Below are 19,639 nucleotides of genomic sequence, written 5' to 3'. Positions count from 1 at the left end.
TGAAGTTTTGTCTCGATTTATATGAAACGTGCTTATAGATGATTTTAATCGTGAGGTAAATAGGGCCAATGTTTTACATGTTATGGCTAGTAGCTTTTTTATTGTGAACACCGAATAACGGAAATAGTTGTTACTATTCGCTGCAACTATTGAAATGTTAAATATTTGTGATAGTTTATAATGTCTCGTCCATTATTGTTAAAAAACTGTGTTGCAGAGAATACCTAAAGAGTTGTTATTCTTCAGCCGAATGTTGAGTTTTGTGACAAAAAGTTGTTAATGTCTTGTTATTGATAATCTTTATGCTGTGTTGAACATTAAAAGAGTTGTCGCTCACTTTAATCATGAGAAGAAGTTGTTGATTTCTTACAATGCATTCGGTAGGTAGCTCGAAGTATTTTTTTAATGTATCTTGTATTCTGAAATACATTTAACACATTAAAATACTTCTCAGGTGCCTTCAGTATTTTAATGTGTTGAATACACATAAAAAAATTAGAGTATTAGATCCACCAAAAAATATTTTAAGATATTGAATGCACTTAAAAAAATATTTTATGGTGTTAGATATACTACAAAATATTTTAGGGTGTTAGACATATGAGAAAAAATATTTCAGAATATTGCTCATATGCTCTTATTAATAGTCTCTGTGTTGCAATTAATGTGGAAAAAGTCACTTTTATTGTTGGTAGCCTTTGTTGATTTCTTATATGCTAATATGTCATTCAATTATTTCGGAACTTTCTTAAACATATATGTTCTTTTAGTTTTTAATATAAGATCTGCTTAATTAATTTAAATAAATTAAAGATGTCAGTTAAATTAGTTAATATGATTTTTTTTGGATCATTGTAATCTTTTTCCTTAATTCTCTCCTTTCCTCTCTTATTTGATTATTGTTGAAAGAATACTGATAAAGTTAATTTGAAAAAAATAATAAACATGTAAAATATATAGAATCAATATCGATAAATTTTAATGGCTAAATATCTATATCTGTTTTCAGAATCAAAAGTTGGTAGGAAATAAATTGGGATTTTCAAAAATAGAAACGGGGAATGATGAAATTTTATGCTCCAGGCTGTTTTCGGAAAGACGCGGTGCAAGCTGAATCGTGCCGACAGGCGCTAAGTCGATGCTGGGGCCCTGTCCTGCAGGGAAGTTGCTTCGTCGCGTTTCAGGAGGACCCGTGAATTCCAATCACGTTATAAATCAAGGGGTACTACCCATCTCGGGGTAATTCTGTCATTTCAGTGACCCCCTTCTAAATAGTTTAATCTTACTCCTTGATCATTAGCAACCCAAGATCCTGATTGATCTTTTTTCCCCAGTTTTTTCTTGGCAATCAAGTACTACTTCCGGTGATTACTATAAAAGTTTGTTTGATTTTTTTTATCTTAAATATAATATCTTAATTTATTTTACGTCTCATATTTATTTTGTTAAAAATAATCATTATAATAATGATAATTCTAGCGAATACACTTGATTAGTAGAAATATTTTAGAAAAGATAAGACCTATTTATTAAAAATAACTAACTTAACTAGTTTTCTTAATCTACTCAAATTAGTCAACTAACTCTTATATTAAAGACGATGAATACTACTTATTAGATTCATAAAAGCTATATCATCCATAGTAAATTGAAGATTAAATTTTAATTTAGCTGAAAATTATATACAATAAAATTTTTCAAATTTAATTACTTTGAAAAATAATACTACTTCTGGTCATAAAAAAACAGCTTGTTCGGCTTCAATTTGATACTAAATACAAGACACCAATCCACCCTGTCTTTCATATTTAATTTTTTAAGTAATCATTGTAATAGTTGTGCAAGTTAAAAGTTCTATCAAATGATAATCCTAACTAATATATATGATTAGTAAGAGTATTTTAAGAAAAACAACAGTTATTTATTACAAATAATTAACTTATATAATTTTCTTAATCTCTTTAAATTAGTCAATTATGTCTTATATTAAGTATTGATTTGGTATTAAATAATTAAATACCATGGATATTATTAAATTGGACTTATGCCAACCAATTAATCTGTGACTCATGGATTTCCATATCTAATCTTTTATCATTGATATAACCACTTTTAAATGGCACGCCAACAACAGGTCAGTCTATAATATTAAAACAATGGCACTGGTCAATGGCATAATATTAAGAAATCAGACCACTTGTAAAAGTATATGAGAATCCCTAAATGCTGCATTCATTTTTTAATGATGCTGGGTTATTAGTGCGGAATGGAAGTAAATCTGATGCATGTTGTCTAATAAAATGTTTGGATGAAAACAAAACCATAATTTTAAAAGTAATTTGATGATATGCAAAGTAAATATATGAAAAAATTTATCTCGATTTACGAAAATATACTTTTTAAAAACCTGGTTTATACACATAGTTTGATAGAACTCTGTTTTGTTAAAAAAATAATAAAAATAAATTAAAAAATTGTTAATAAAATTTGATCTCATTTTAGCTCTTGTTTAGAATCACGTTTAAAATCACTTATAAACATATTTTATGTATGTTGAAACAAAATTCCTTTCACATACTTAATTCATATTCTGTAAATCACGATTAAGAAACTGCATATAAGTTATTCTAAACAAACTATTAGTTCTGAGACATAAAATTCGAAAATAGTGATTTTAGTATGAAAAATACTGTTTCATAGCCAAAATTTTTAAGCAAATCAAGTTAAAATGAAGTCACATTTCAAATGAAAATAATGTCAAATTGGAAGGACTAAAAACATTAAGTGAAAGGGGGCAAAAAAAACAAAAAAGGATAGATTCCTCTTAAATCAAACGAGAAGAGTACGGTTTACAGTCACTTTCGAGGTCTTTTCATGCGTGTTCATGTTCAGACCACAATCTAATGTGAAAACATTTTCGCACTTCGTTTTTTAAATCACACGCGTACACAAAATATTTTGTTTTTATTTGAGCGCAGTGTGTGTGTTTATATATCACGTATATTTAACTAAAAATGTGACTTAAAAGCTCTGGGTCTTTATTCTGAGCTGATGCTTCTTAGTTGTTACTCTTTCAGTTCTAAATATAATATTTTTATATTAGTATATATAAAGATCTTATATTTAAGATTTGAAGAGTATTATTATTTATATATTTTATTAGATATATATCAAAATTTGTTAGGAAAATTAGCGATGATCAGAACCACATGCACAATATTTAAAGATAAATTAAATTTCTTATAACTGGGGATCGTGAACGTTACTGAGGGATTGGAAATCTATGAGATTCTCAAACGATGTCCAGTTTTATGGAATAAGAGGTGAAAAAATAAGTTTCTGAATAAAAATAAATAATACTCTTCCTGTCCTTAATATAGAATCTAATTATTGAGTTGGTTTTGGTCTTAAATATAAGACTCATTTATCATGTTTATCAGTTTTCTCTAAATTACTCCTATGAATACTCCCTCAACCATAATTAAGTAGAAGACAGACAGGGAGTATTAAAAAAGATGATTACGGTATTTTAGGAAAAACGTGTCACATTTCTTATAATTAACTAACTTGCCTAACTTCCTTAATCTAATCAAATTAGTTAATACTCCTCTAAGTATTTGATTCTTCATCTTTGCTTTTAAGCCAATAAAATATTACTTTGGTCTTTAATATAAAAACTACTTTACTAATTTACTAATTTAAATATATTTAAAAAATTAATTAATTAAATTATTAGTTATAAGTACGAGTTGATTTTCCTGAAATATCATTTTAATCATGGCCATTATGGAAACAGGGAATGATGAAATTTTACACGCCGGGAAGTTTTTGGAAAAACGTAATGCGAGCTGAATCTTGCCGATAGGTGCCAAGTCGATGGTGGGGCCTCCTCCTGTAAGCAAGTCGCCTCGTCGCGTTTCACGAGGACTCGTGAATTCCAATCACGTTATAAATCATGTAGTATTCCCCATCTTGGGGTTAATTCTGTCATTTCAGTGAGCCCCCGCTAAATGTTCTAGTCTTTCTCCTTTATCATTAGCAATCTAAAATCCTGATTGATCCTTTTTTCCCGGATTTTTCTTGGTAATCAAGTACTATTTCCCCTTTTTAATATAACTGTTTGTTTAACTTTTATTTTGCTTTTAAATATAAGACCTAAATTTATTTTATCTCTCATATTTATTTATTTATTCTAAGATAGTTATTGTAATAGTAATAGTTCTAGGGAATATATTTAATTAGCAAAAATATTTTAGGAAATATAACACATATTTATTACAAATAACTAATTTAATTAGTTTTCTTAATCTACTCAAATTAGTCAACTAACTCTTATATTAAGAATCGAAAGTAGTACTTATTAGATTCACAAAACCTGCACCATCAATAGTAAATTAAAGATTAAGTTTTAATTTAGCTGAAATTATATATAATAAAATTTATCAAATTTAATTACATAGAAAAATAAAGTATAAAAAATAATACTATCTCTGGTTCTTAATATAAGACATTGCTTAACTTTAAATTTGATTCTAAATACAAAATACCAATCCATCTTGTTTTTTATATTTATTCATTTTTTTAAAATAGTCATCGTAATAATTGTACAGGTTAAAAGTTTCATCAAATGATAATTCTAACTAATATAAGTTATTAGTAAGGGTGTTTTAGAAAAGACAATACTTATTTATTACAGATAACTAACTTAACTAATTTCTTTAATATCTTTAAATTAATCAATTACCTTTTATATTAAGTACCGAAAATGGTATCAAATAAATACCATGGATGTTATTAAATTGGACTTATGCCAACCAATTAATTTGTGACTCAGAGATTTCCATATCTAATCTTTTATCATTGCTGTAACTACTTTTAAAGGGCACGCCAAAAACAGGTGGGTTTATAGTATTAAGACAATGGTATTGGTCAATGGCATATTATTGAGAAATCAGACCACTTGCAAAGGTACATAAGAATCCCTAAATGCTGCATTCATTTTTTTAATGGTGATGGGTTGCTAGTGTGGACTGTAACTAAATCTGATATGTGTTGTGTAGGAAGATGTTTAGATGAAAACTAAATTATGATTTTAAAAGTAGTCTTAAAGTATACAAAGTAATATATGGAAAAGTTTATTTCAATTTGTGAAAAAATACTTTTTAAAAACCTGATTTATACACGTAATTTGATAGAGTTTTGATTTGTTAAAAAAATATCAATAAAAACAAATAAAAAAATTGTTAATAAAAGTTTATATCATTTTAGTTCCTATTTAGAATCATGTTTAAAATCATTTATAAGTATGTTTTATATAAGTCGAGACAATGTTTCTCTTACATACTTTGCTCATATTCTGTAACTTATGATTAAAAAACAACATATAAATCATTCTAGATGGGCCATTAATTCTAAGACATAAAAATTTGAAATTAATGATTTTTGTACTAAAAATACTGTTTCGTAGCCAAAATCTTTAAGCAAATCAAATTAAAAGGAAGTCACATTTCAAATAAAAAATAATGTCAAATTGGAAGGACTAAAAATATTAAGTGAGAAAAAAGAAAGAAAGGGAAGAATGGATTCCTCTTAAAATCAAACGAGAAGGGTAGGGTTGAAATGCAGACCATGCAACCTATAGTTACTTTCGAGGTCTTTTCATATGGATTCATGTTCAGACCACAATCTAATGTGAAAACGTTTTCGCACTTCTTTCTTTAAACCCCACACACACGCACACAAAATGTTTTGTTTTCATTTGAGGGCAGTGTGCGTGTTTATATATCACGCATATTTAACTAAAAATGTGACTTAAAAGCTCTGGGTCTTTTTCTGAGCTGATGCTTCTTAGTTGTTATGATCGTTTATATATTTTACTAGATATATATTAAAATTTGAGAGGAAAATTAGCGATGATCAGAACCACATGCACAATATTTAAAGATAAATTAAATTTCTTATAACTGGGGATCGTGAATGTTACTGAAAGATTGGAAATCTATAAGATTCTTAAACGATGTCCAGTTTTAGCGAATAAGAGGTGAAAAAAATAAGTTTCTGAATAAAAATAAATAATATATTAGCAAGTCAAATTCGGCAAGTATTCATTGATAAACGGTATTTTTGATTAAAAGAGGGTATACAAGTAGAGTATAATTAGCTAATTACTTGTAATTGAAAAAAAAAAGCTAATTACTCCTCTTAGTATTTGATTCTTCTTTTGCGTTTAAGCCAATAAAATATTACTTCGGTCTTTAATAAAAAAGTTACTTTACTAATTTACTAATTTGAGTATATTAAGAAAATTAGCTGATTTAGTTAATAGTTATAAGTATGATGAGTTGATTTTCCTGAAATATCATTTTAATCATGACTATCATTGAATGAAAACTCCATGACATGTGTAATTAATGGGATACTTTAAAGAGTAAACTACAAATTTGGAGGGACAAAATGAATTTATGTTTTTTGTTTATGATCAAATTAAATATCCAACTAATTTTTATATTAAAAAACTATTGTCATACTTAGTAGATATGATAGCTAAGGGTAAAAATAGACCAGACAACATGTGACTTGGCGTGACCTTTTTTAAAATAGAAAAAAACTCAGGTCTTTTTAATGGCTTGTTTAGCCTAAGAGGCCAAGCTAAGGCTTCTTGGAAAGCCTATTAAATCTGTCAGGCCTGATCTGACTTGTTTTTTTAATCTTATTTTTAATTTTTATTTTATACTTATATCTAGTTTTATTTTAAATTTTAATATATAATTATAACCTTTTTTTTTCAATAATATTAACTATAATTAAGATTTAAAATATTACTCATAACATTAAAATTCAAATAAAAGATAATAATTAAAAATAATTATTATGCAGCATGTATACTTTATATTTTTTTATTAGTTTTTTTTTACTATGCATTTTGAAAATTTTAAAATTACAAATTTTTTTAACAGGTTCAGGCCAAGCTACGCCTTTATACAGACTAGGCTATGCCTTTATACAGGCTAGGCTCAGATTGAGAAAAAAAAACCTGTTACAAGTGACAAGTCAAACTCAGGCTAGTGCCTTACTCAACAGGCCTGGCTTGTTTACATTCCTATTTTGGTTAGAAAAAGAACGTATGATCAGTAAATCAAGAAATAATCTGTTAACAACAAGTTTTATATCATCATGCGAGTATGTGGCGTGTAGGCATTAGCAACAAATATCTAATGTATTATTACTGATTAATAATATTAATATATTTATGATATAATAACAATAGAAAGAATATCATAATTAAGTGCAGAGTGTACGTACTTTAGCCTATTTAATAGTACTTTATGCGTGCAGAACAACAATCAATAAAAAAGAAAAGCATGAATAGAATAATATGGGATGCGTATGTTTGCCGGAGTACGTAAAATGAAACTAAAGGTGGAGCCAGTTGTGCAGAATTAATGAGGAAACAAGCCACGCAAGAAACGTGTGAAAAATGAAAATTTGTGACAGGCATCAATCCAAGGAGAAAGTTCTCCTTCATTCCCGCTCTTCCTATTTTTTAATTACTCTTCTGATTCTTAATATAGGACTTAATTATTAAGTTAGTTTTGATTCTAAATATACGACTTATTTTTCATATTTATCAATTTTTTCTAAATTATCCATATGGATACTCTCTCAACTATAATCAAGTAGAAGAGGAAGATGGGGTATTAAGAAAGATGAATATGGTATTTTAAGAAAAACGTGTCACATTTTTTATAATTAACTAACTTACTTAACTTTCTTAATCTAATCAAATTAGTTAAATAAATCTTATATTAAAGACAGGAGGAGTATAATTGTTTTCTTACAGTTTTATGAAAAATAATAAAATAGGAACGGAGCGAGGACTCTCTAGGTTGTCGTTTTGTGCCCGGGCTTGGCCTTTTTTGGGTGACACCAGATGAGAGTAGGTGATCCGTGATCCATCCAAGTAATGCTGGGCCTGTACTCATGTCGTTTTCTTTTTCCTTTTTCTTTTTTGGGATATTCATGTTAAAAAAAAGATATATAGCTCCTAAAAGATTAGTTTAATGATAATTAAATTTTAATAAGATTTTTCTATAAAAAAAAATTTGTGAATATCTATTTAAATAATTGCGAATTTATCAGTTTCAATGGCAGATAAGATAGTAAATCAATTTTTTTAGACGTTACTGACATTCTTTCTTTAAATTACACCGACGAGTTCACATAAAAAAGATTTAATCAAGAAAGGAAGGATTATATAAAGGTGAGAAAATCTCTATACAACTCTTTTAACGTAACGCTTCTGGACACTCAAAACTGAAAAAACATTGGCCAAACAAACACGACAACTCCTTGTGTTTCTTTTTTCCCCTTTTGGCCAAAAAGAAATTCGGCAATTCCCTATATGTTGAGCCACACATTTCTTAAAAAGTCATGTGATATTTTGAAAGAGAAATAACATTTGCATTTGAATTTCATAATACTCCTCCGATCCTTAATATAAGACCTATTTAACTAATTTGATTAAATTAAAAAAATTAGATAAATTAGTTAATTATAAAAAATTCGACATGTTTTTTCTAAAATACCATAATCATCTTCCTTAATATTCTCCCTCCCTCTTTTACTTGATTATGGTTGAGGAAGTATCCACAGAGGTAATTTAGAAAAAAATGATAAATATAATAAATAGATATTATATTTAGGACCAAAATCAATTTAACAATTAGATCTTATATTAAAGACCGGAAGAGTAAGTTTTAGTTATAATAAAAAAGAAAAATGATTCATAATTATTCTCTGTTTTTTATTTTTTTCATGGCCTACTCACAATTTTTTTTTAAACGAGTATAAATAAAAAAATCAAGATTCCAGAAGCAGGTGAATATCTAGACGCACAGATGAATTCAGATGGTGGACGCCAGAGATGGTAAGTAAGGCTGCGAAGTTCGAAGGTGGGCAGCGTCCACTACTGAAGTAGCATTCCAAACCTAGCCGACTCGCTAGTGTGAGAATATGATGGGGCCCTGGTCAACTAAGGGGGTATTTGGATAGAAACCAAACTATAGTTTCAGAAGTGTTTTTACTGATTACGAAAAAAATATGTGGAGGAGATTACTTCGTTTTACGGAAAAATGCTTCTGAAACCATGGTTTTGGATTTCCCAAACACCCCCTAAGATTTGTGCCACCTTAACTGCACAGGCAGCATTCCTTATGTCACAAGTCAAGCGGCTCCAAATGCCACTCTCTTTCTTATTATTTGTCAATAAGAGGAATTTTGACCCTTATATCCTTTTCAATGTTTTGTTTTTAATTTTGCTCCTAATGTAGTACAGGTGAAGAAAGGGAGAATGAGTAAGAGGAAATATATTAACATTTAATGCTTTCATTAATAAATATAAAAGTAAAAGATTTCATCTATTTAATCTTTTCCTTGATATGTGAGCAATTCCCACAAATGATAATTGACAAATAATAAAGACTAGAGTGATAGAGTAATATGAGTACTAAATTTGCTATAAGATTTAAGAAATGTTCACTGTTCCTTTTATTAGCCGAACTAAATTTTAACATTGTACTTTTAAGTTCCGTTGGTTACAAAGCATTGAAAATGATAGATTGAGATTAAAATTGTAATTAAAAAAATCATTGAAATAGTATTTAGTATAAGTAAATGCTTATTATATGGGATTAGCCAAGCTTATAGAGGTGGAATTGAGGAATACCACCTCCTCCCATGGTATTCTCCAATCCCACATATATGGGTTTGGTTAATCCCATATAACAAGCAATCTTTTATACTAAACACTCTTTTAATAGATTTTCTCAATTACAATCCTAATCTCAGTCCCTCATTTTCAATGCTTCCTATCAAACGTAACCTTAGTTTCAATTCTCTCATTATTCACATTAAATATGAACATATTTGAAAAATTTATTTAATGCTTATTGAAACTATCACTTATTGAAACTATCAAAGAGGCTTATAAAAAGGGAAAACTATTTCTTATGGAAGGATTCCTGTAATAAGAATAAAAGGGAATACACATGCCATCAAGTCTCAAAAAATTTATATTTACAAGTTAAATTTAATAATTTGTATGTACATGTCAAACTCATAAATTTACAAGTTGAGTTGCATTGTTTATAAAACAAATTTGTAAAACTTGTGAAAAATTAAATTTCTCACCACTTCTATTTACTTAATTTTTTTATTTTATACAATTAAATACATTTACGCATACAAATATGTTAACGCAAAGTTTAAGTTTGAGATCTCATCCAAGTATGGGGTAATATTGCGACTTGACAACTTAGCATTGACATTTTAAATTTTTTCCCCTTTATCTAATACTACTGTGTAATTTTTCTAACTCTCGTTTCCCTGTATCATACAAGGGCAATGTCCTCCTTGTTTTGAAACGTCTTCAATGGAATATTCAAGTAAAGCAACCTATCTTCAGACTTAAATACTTAGTTCTTTTTCTCTAACTTAATTTTTTCTTTCAAAATTTTCTTCTAATTTACACCTGTCCCTAGTCAGCAGACTTAAATACTCAGTTCTTTTTTCCCTAACTTAAATTTTTTCTTCTAATTTATACCTGTCCCTAGTCAGCAGACTTAGGGTGTGTTTGGATGAAACCAAACCGTGGTTTGGAAAAGTGATTCTGGAGAATAGATTCTGGAAAAAATAGATTCTGTGAAGAATAGATTTTGTAAATAAGTGATTCTGAGAAGTGAGAGTGTTTGGATAGTTGTTATCAGAAGCACTTTTTATATATACAAATTACTAAAAAAAAGACATAAGTTAATATGATAATTACAGAAAAAATAGATTTTATAATATATTTTAATTTGAAGAAATAAAATTGTTAATAATATGTTTTTTACCAATATAATTAATAATACATAAGATAATATAATTAATAAATAATTAATGTCTATATATATTTATAAAATATAAGATTAAATATATTTATAAAAAATATGTTTATAAAAAAAATAACAAGATACATATCATATAGGCCCTCACACTCTCCCTTTTTTCTCCAAAAGCAAAAAATTTTGCTTTTTCCAAAACCATGGTTTTGGAGTCAAAACCATAGTTTTGACCCAAAACCATGGTTTTGGTTTTTGGAGAGGCTGTTTGGGTAGCATTTTCTCCAAACCATGGTTTGGGTCCCCAAACCATGGTTTGGCCCCAAACCATGGTTTGGGGTGCTATCCAAACAGAGCCTTAAATGCTTAGCTCTTTTTCTCCTAACTTCATTTTTTCCTTTCAAATTTTTCTTCTAATTTATACCTGTCCCTAGTCAGCGTACCAAAAGAAACCAGGCCTAGTTCCGAAATAAAAGATGGGCTTAATTTTATAATCCACTTCACTTTCTCATTTTGGGCCCCTCAATTATGGTCAATAAGTTCATAATATTGCAAAGAAATTAGGTCTAGTAAAAAAAAATTAATTCTTCAGACAAATGAGTATTCAGATCTTCGCTAAGAAAAGTATCCATATCTAGTGTCTTCCAATAGTTCAAATAGGATTATCTTTAATAGAAAGATACCTATGTGTAGTGAAAAAAATTTGCAATAATTAAACAATGGTTTGATTTTACTTTCAAAATTCACTCTCACCAAATGTAAATTTAAATTAACAAATTAGTAGATTTGAGATATGTGAGTGATCTTGTATTCTTTATAAAATGAAAATATGTAACAGCAGAGAACCCAGTTGCATTTTTACTAGATTAACAATACAAGTGCAGATGCTTGCTAGATTTTAGGGGGATAAAATGATTTTTATTTTTATCCCTCTTATTAGGGGTAGGAATATTTTGAATCTTGATGCGTCTTAACTCTGGTTTTCCCCACCTCTACATGGTTTTTGCCATGTCTTTGTATTTCAAAGAATAAAATGATTTCTGTTTACTTGTATTAAAACTGAAGAACGGAAATTCTGTTTTGTTGAACGCCTTGAAATGTGTTTGCAGTTAATGTGATTGTTTCCGGTTTGTGTTTGTTGCTCTCTGGTTTCTTTGGTCCAAATGACAATCTTTCACTGACCGTCACAGCTCAAAGGAACCTATTTTCAAACACAAATATTGAAACCATTGGACGAAAAGACCACAGTGTCCTTGGGACGGGGAAGGAGGCCCTGAGGAGAGTGGGATCAACCTGGAAGGGCATTAGGGTCAATGAAAACAAACGGTTTTGACGGATTTTCCCTCCTTTTTTCCTGGACTTGGCCAACAAACAAATTTAACTCGACTTTATTACAACACAAAGTTAGGCAAAATCGAAAAACCTGCAGAAAAAAATGAATGATTAGAAAATCCGCACACAAATCCATTGCTCAATTTTCTGACAAGCAATGGCCGTAGCTCCGGCATTCTTCCGGCCAACTCTCCTCCTATTCTCCACCTTCTTCATGGTTTTTCGATTGGTGAATTCAATGTCAGAAGCTCAAGCTTTGGTTAATTTTAAAGCCTCGTTCTCCGATCCTCAAGCTCTGAAAGATTGGGTGGTTAACTCTGTTCCTTTCAAAGAAGGGGAAGAATGGGACGGGGTCATCTGCAACCATGGGGTCATATCTGGCATTCGATTAGAAGGAATGCGGTTGTCCGGGAAGATCGATGTAAATCCGTTGCTAGAACTCAAGGGTCTTCGAACTTTCAGCATTATCAACAACTATTTTTCAGGTGCAATTCCGGAAATCAATAGAATAGGTTTCTTGAGGGCTCTGTACTTGTCGGGAAATCAATTCTCCGGCGAGATTCCGTCGGATTTCTTCCAGAAAATGAGGTCTCTGAAGAAACTATGGCTTAACGACAACAACTTTACGGGTCAGATTCCGTCGCAGATTCCTCAGCTCCTCGAGCTACGCCTTGAGAACAATCAGTTTAGCGGTAACCTCCCGAATCTTAGCACAACATTGCTGATGGAATTCAATGTGTCCAACAACAAATTGGAAGGCGAAATCCCGTCGAGCTTATCAAAATTTAGTGCGAGCTCATTTTCCGATAATTCTGGCCTCTGTGGTGAGAAATTAAACAAACCGTGTAAAAATTCAGTTGAAGCGCCAAAACCCATGGAAAATACGGAACAAGAACAAAACAAAGAAAGCGCTGCGTCTGATTCAAATTCTAGTAGTAATAGTAACACAGTGAAGATTGCCGCAATTGTTGTTGCATCTATTTTAGTGCTTCTGGCACTTCTCGCTCTACTCTATGTTCGATCAAGGCGAAAGAAGAACGAGAAGGGAATACTGGGTTCAGTCCGATCAGAGAGCAACAACGAAGTATCATCAGCATCGGTGGAAGTTCAGGTTGCTGCACCAGAGAAGAAAGAAGAGACAAGTATATCCAGGAAATCAAGTCGTAATGGTTCCAGCAGAAGGGGGAAGGGTGGCGGCGGCGGCAATGGCGGCGTCGGAGACCTTGTTATGGTGAATAGTGAAAGAGGTGTGTTTGGGATGCTGGATTTGATGAAGGCAGCAGCAGAAGTTTTGGGGACTGGAGGGTTTGGATCATCCTATAAAGCGGTGATGGCTGATGGGGTTGCAGTGGTGGTAAAGAGGATGAGGGAGATGAATGTGTTGACGAAAGACGGGTTTGATGCAGAGATGAGGAAGCTTGGGAGTTTGAGACACAAGAATATCTTAACCCCTCTGGCTTATCATTATAGGAAGGACGAGAAGTTAGTGGTGTCTGAGTATGTTCCTAAAGGGAGTCTGCAATATTTGCTGCATGGTAGAGACTTTAATCTTGTCCTTTCCTCCTCATCCTCCCTGGTTTTAAAATTAAATGCGGTATTTAAGTGGTGGACTAGAGATCGTATACATAATTTTTCATTTATTTACAAGACTAGAGAAGCTTCAATCCCTAAGCCTATAGCAGAGAATAAAATTCTAGTCACTTAAGCAATTTTCCCCATTTTTGTCTATTATAGTGATCTGACTAAGTGTCTTGGGATTTTGCTAAAAATTACATTATTAACATATAATGAGGAGTTTTACTACTTGCAGGTGATCGAGGACCATCCCATGCTGAACTGGACTGGCCTACTGGTTTAAAAATTGTGCGAGGGATTGTTGAAGGGATGCTTTATCTTCAAACGCAACTTGCTTCATCTGTTTTATCTCATGGAAATCTCAAGTCTAGCAATGTTCTCCTTGGTCCTGATTTTGAGCCAATGCTAGTTGATTTTGGGTCATGCTCTTTGATCAATCCTGCTAATCTAAGCCAAGCCCTATTTGCTTACAAGACTCCTGAAGCCTTACAGAACGGCCAAGTTTCTCCCAAATCTGATGTTTATTGTCTGGGAGTTGTCATTCTTGAGATCCTCTCTGGGAAATTCCCTTCCCAATATCTCAACAACGGCAATGGTGGAATTGATGTAGTTCTGTGGGCTAACTCAGCAATATCTGAAGGAAGGATATTAGAGATGCTTGATCCTCAACTTGCAAGCTCTAAAAGTTATACAGGTCAGATGGAGAGACTCCTCTATGTTGGTGTTGCTTGTACTGCAAGTAACCCTGAGCAACGACCCGACATGGTTGAAGCACTGAGAAGGATAGAGGAAATACAAAATAAAGGTGCCCAGGAATCCGGCTCAAAAGGTCAAGATGAGTGGTCCCAGAGAAGCTTTGGATCAAGCAGCGTTGGAAGCCAATCGGGCCACCGGCACAGTGAGAGTTTTGATTTTGCCATTTCCTAATCCTCTTCGAGACAAGATATGTACAAAATTAGGCACTTGATCCATCTCAACTTACAAGGGGTAATAGCATAACTTTCTGTAAAGACACATGCAAGTTTTTACTGATCCCTCAGTTATAGATAGAGTTTGTTTCCAGGCATATAAAATGAAAAGATCACCCAATCATGTTCCTAAACATTTTTATTCATATAGCCATAATTACTGACGTAAAATATTTGTCCTATTTTTATTAACAAGATCTACGCAATAAGCAGCTCCAACATTGAGCCATCAACATCAGTAAATACCAGTGAAGCCGAAGAAGAAGAGACAACCAATGAAGCTGAAATCCAGGGTAGATAGGGAGAAGAAAGAATTGGCTAAAGATGCAGCGCAATCAATAACGGAAGGGAACAGGCAGAGCAAAATCTGATGATGACACAGAAACCAAAATGGAATCGAAAGGTGTGTGATGATTTGATGATGGAGGTTGAACGGGAATAAGGACCCTGTCCAATTCTGAGAACAATAAGCAGAATAGCATACTAAGGCCAATTCCGATCCTCATCAAGACTATGGGAGTTAAATTAAATTGTAAGTTTGAATATCAAAATGTAAAACGAAGGCAGAGTGCAGAAAAATGGCAACAATGTAAAGACTTCCCCACCTTCAATTTCCTGATCCTTTTTACGTATTAGCCCTTCGAGTTTCGTTTTTCAATCAATGCGGCGATTTCAGATTAATATAAGATAGACGGCCTCGTATCGTATATTGGTATTGTTGCACTCATGCTGCATCAAATTCGAAGGCATTTTCCTTTTCTTTCGTGTGTGCACATATATACACACACACATACACACACATATATACATATATATTAATTCAACGCATGGACATACAAATGGTGAAACAAAATTTAGGTTGGTGAAGCTTCAATATTGCAGGTTCCAGAGGAGATGGTGATGAGCATAAGGTATAGGAAACGAACAATGAACAAGAATCAAGCAACAGTGGTTAGGTTCACCATTATCAGCGCTAGGCTCAATTAGCTTACGCTGGTTGTCACGATGTAATGTGATTCGAGGGCTGTTGATTTTATACTTTCTGTCTTATTTCTTTATTTAAGGAGCATTAGTACACTTAATTAAGGTTTAAAATCATTAAAACATTTGACGTATAATGATATCATTTCGATATTTCTTTGACCAAATTAGTGTGAATATATATTACACGTGATCAAGAATTTCACCTCTTTTAGCCTTCAGTTGTTTAAATAATTTATTATCTAAAGCAAAAGCTTATTGTCCAGGCAAACTCGGGATTATTTACTTTATTTATACGTTTTCTCACAAGACAAAAGGGATATGAATATGTTAGGGAGTTTGGCCCCCATTATATATATGCAAATAAAGATTAAATGGAATAATAAATATTCTTATTTGAACACATATCAGGCTGTAAGTTCATATACGCGTATATGTGTGGGCAAAGTCGAGCTAAACCACAAAAAAAATTGGGGAGGCAGGGGGTGACCAATTGTAAGTAAATCGCATAAAATGAAGTTCAAGACAGAAAAGAACAGAAGGAACAGATTACAAATAATTTCCACAGAGGTGCTAATGTAAAAATTCCAACCTCTACTCAAAAATTTGCTTCCTTGTAACTTTTTATTACGAAAGGCATCGGTTAACTTGAATGATTAAGAAAGCAAATATTTTCACATTTTAATTATATAATACGGAACGGTTCAGAGTATCACCAAATTCCTTCTCATTTTCAACCTCCTAAATAGAGAGCGAAACTGCAAACTTCGTTCTACCAGTGAACAAGTCATTTGGCATCTGAGTCCTCATTTTGTTGTCCAAAACGACGCCTGAACTTGGCAATCTGGCCCAAGCTCTCAGCCATTTGACGTTTAGCCCGAAAGTGGTAGACTTTGCCAACAGGGTGGATCTTTGTCATCATCACATGCATCAACCTCCCACTTTGGGTTACATAAGAGATCCATTGCATCTGTGGGTGCAACCCCTTCTTCATCTTATTCCAATCTGCACGCAAAGAAATTCAAACGAATACTAAATACACATAGGCTCACAATCCAAACCATAATTACAGGTAAGAAAAAGGCCATGACAAGTAAGAGCATGTTCATGTTGTCATCCATATATATTTTCCTTCAACTTAATCCGCCTTAATTAAACCAGTCTTTCAATATTGCATTTCATTCTATCATCATCCATCATTTACTAAAAACTTGACAACATACAGACACTTGTCAATTCACAGCTGGTACACACTCAATCTAACCAAAAAAATCCAAAAAATCCCAAGATGAAATTCAGAAGTTTATATTCCTAAAGTTTGCCAACTGAGCCCTAGTTTCGCGGACTTGGTTATTTCATGCGTCACTGTGCATTAATTAGCACTATGTAAAGTTAGCTTTGCAATTAATCTTATCCACACTTCAGTAGCTAATGAACATGTACCGACCACTTGAAAGACCATTCAAAAGACCCTTAATGAGTAATGGATGAGGACACCGCCTTCACTCAAGCAGATTCATATCTGAAAGCAGAGTGCTTCATTTTTTTTTTTTTTAAAATACTAAAGCCAGCAGCAAAGCATATGAAAGTCTCCGTCAAAGCATAAACAAAATTTAGAACCAAAGCATAATAAGGCAGCCCAGACTTATGTCACAAAATTTATCAGAACCCACAGCCAGAATACACGAGCAACAAAGGATCCTGTTTTGACATTCAAATAGAAATTCACGATGAGTCAAATTTGTGCAGCAGTTTAACAAATCAGGACTTTACAATACAAAGCATGAAGCTGATTTCAAAATTAGAAGGACCAAAATAAAAAACAAATGGAGCAGCACCGTGTTATAAGGACAGTAGATTTATGGAATGATGGGTCCAAAATAGACAACTGTAACGGGTGGCTTTAGCACTGTGCTACTGCATTGGAGAATCAAGTTCCCAATGCATACTCTGAAATGAAACCCAGAGTTCATCATGGAATTTGCAACGCACAACAAAACAATAGCGAATAAAATTTGTAAAAACAAGTGGTAGGAGTAAGCAAGATTCAGTTTGGTACCAAATGGTTTATTTCTCTGAAAAAACAACCAGAATAATATGACAAATACAACTTAAATTAAGAAGTGAGATATTTCACAGCTTTTAACAGTCAAGAACGAAAATCGACGAACCCAACTTGCGCTTTGTGGTAGACCTATAGGCTTTCTCTCTAGCCATCGAGAACCGAAACAGTCGCGACGGCCAAGATTAATGGAAGAATCACAAATCAAAGATGGATAGAACATTACAACACTAACCCATTGCCAAAGATTGAGTCTTCCACTTCGACAACGGCGAGATATGAGATGATAGACGCGAGATTGCTTCAGGGTGAGTTTGGTTCAACGAAGGGGAGGGGAGGGAAGAGAAGAGGAGGGAGTAGCTACAAGATTCCAACTCAAATACAATCGCTTTGGATGGTGCCCTGGAACAGGGAAGTCATATTTACCAAAGGCTGTAGCTACATAGGCAGAATCAACATTCATTATTTATAACATATGGCATTCCTCACAGATGTCGAGGGTTGGCTCATTATGGAAACTGTTACATGGAACTCAATCAAGGATGTCTTAACCAAAAAGCTATTTCAATTTTCAACTTAATCTTCTTCAAAGTGCATATCGATACTCCTAACTTATGTGTTGCATTTATAAACTCCAGCCTTTTGGTTTCGTTTGGTCTGACTTCAATTTCTAGTGTACCCTTATATAATAACTTAGGACGGCTCTTGGTTTATCCTATTGCAAGTCAGAAAATTTTAAGTTCGACTAATTCTGAGAGAAACTAGGAACAAAGAAGAAACGGGAAATATGAATCGAAGAAGAAAAGGAAATAAAACCAGAAACATGAAACCAGATAGTTGAGATATGTATGAGCAAGAACAAGGATGAAGAACATAAGAATCGATATGATCTAGGAGAGATACTCACCTGAAGACAATGAAAATGGATAGAAGAAGAGACGTGGCAACCGCAGGACCAGGTGGCGTCGATAACGACGGGAGGAGGAGAGGCGCCAGGCACCGATGAGGGAAGAAGAGCGGCTGAGCACCGAAGAGCAAGAAACGAGAAGGGTTTACCAGTTAAAAGGGCAATACTGGACTACCCAAGAAAACTGTGGGCAATTTTGTCAGGACGGGAAAAAAAGAAGAAGAAGAGAAATTTATAATAAAATAAAAAAAAATTACTGTCTTAATGACTGCCTAAACAGTCTTAATAACAAATTCTAAAATAAAAAATGATAAGTTTTGATTAAAAAACTTATTTTATAATTATTTGTTTTTTTTTAATCTTATTGTAATACTTCTAAAATAAATTCCCTCACTTCAATCCTATAAGGATGAGAAAGGAGGGGATGGAAGCAGAAAAATAATTAGAAAAATTTTAAATAAATACTTTTAAAATATGAAAATTCCATATGAGTATTCCAATTCCACTTACTCGAAATTAGTGTCCAGATATCAAATTGGGATTTTTGAATGTGGTCAATTTACCACAATGTCCTCACTGATTTTTCACTCTTCCATTTTGTTTTTCCCATTGCCTGCTCACTTTTTATCGTTCTCACGATCACCCCACCGCCAGCACTACCTCCGTTGAATTAAGTCCTCCTTGTGCCGGCTGGAAGAGTAAGAACCGCCCAGTAAATGTGAGGAATGGGAGCAACAAATTGTTAATGCAACTAAACAACACATGTCCAAATCTCTCAACTTTGCTTTTCTTGACTCGACGGCATTGATGGATTTAGTTTGGGGGTAGTTAAAAGATGATTTGATTTGCTGTTTTGAGAGTAGTAACCAAATGAAAAAAGAAGAGGCAAGTGGAAGAAAATGAATTCGAGGCCGAAGGAAGGAAAAAGGTCTGGACA

General features: G+C 32.5%; 2 protein-coding genes across 3 annotated transcripts; one reads left to right on the top strand and one right to left on the bottom strand.

The window, feature by feature from the left end:
• Positions 1–12,366: 12,366 nt before the first annotated feature.
• LOC114711881 (pollen receptor-like kinase 3) lies at positions 12,367–14,762 on the top strand. The gene is made up of 2 exons (XM_028896307.1): positions 12,367–13,744; positions 14,020–14,762. The coding sequence occupies exons 1-2, from the start codon at positions 12,367–12,369 to the stop codon at positions 14,709–14,711; spliced, it is 2,070 nt and encodes a 689-aa protein (XP_028752140.1). The 3' UTR covers positions 14,712–14,762.
• A 1,365-nt stretch (positions 14,763–16,127) lies between these two features.
• Positions 16,128–18,855, bottom strand: LOC114711939 (uncharacterized). 2 transcript variants are annotated; one of them, XM_028896375.1, is made up of 2 exons: positions 18,703–18,855; positions 16,128–16,738 (listed from the first exon to the last, which is right to left on the bottom strand). In XM_028896375.1, the coding sequence occupies exon 2, from the start codon at positions 16,725–16,727 to the stop codon at positions 16,521–16,523; it is 207 nt and encodes a 68-aa protein (XP_028752208.1). In that variant the 5' UTR covers positions 16,728–16,738; positions 18,703–18,855; the 3' UTR covers positions 16,128–16,520. The 2 variants fall into 2 exon arrangements, with proteins under 2 accessions (XP_028752208.1, XP_028752207.1); XM_028896374.1 differs by lacking the exon at positions 18,703–18,855 and adding an exon at positions 18,031–18,051.
• Between the last annotated feature and the right edge of the window lie 784 nt (positions 18,856–19,639).

This window comes from Neltuma alba, unplaced genomic scaffold (assembly GCF_004799145.2).
Source record: "Neltuma alba isolate B1F8T4 unplaced genomic scaffold, ASM479914v2 tig00011322_pilon, whole genome shotgun sequence".
Lineage (NCBI taxonomy): Eukaryota > Viridiplantae > Streptophyta > Magnoliopsida > Fabales > Fabaceae > Neltuma > Neltuma alba.
This window is presented reverse-complemented; position numbering and strand designations above follow the sequence as displayed.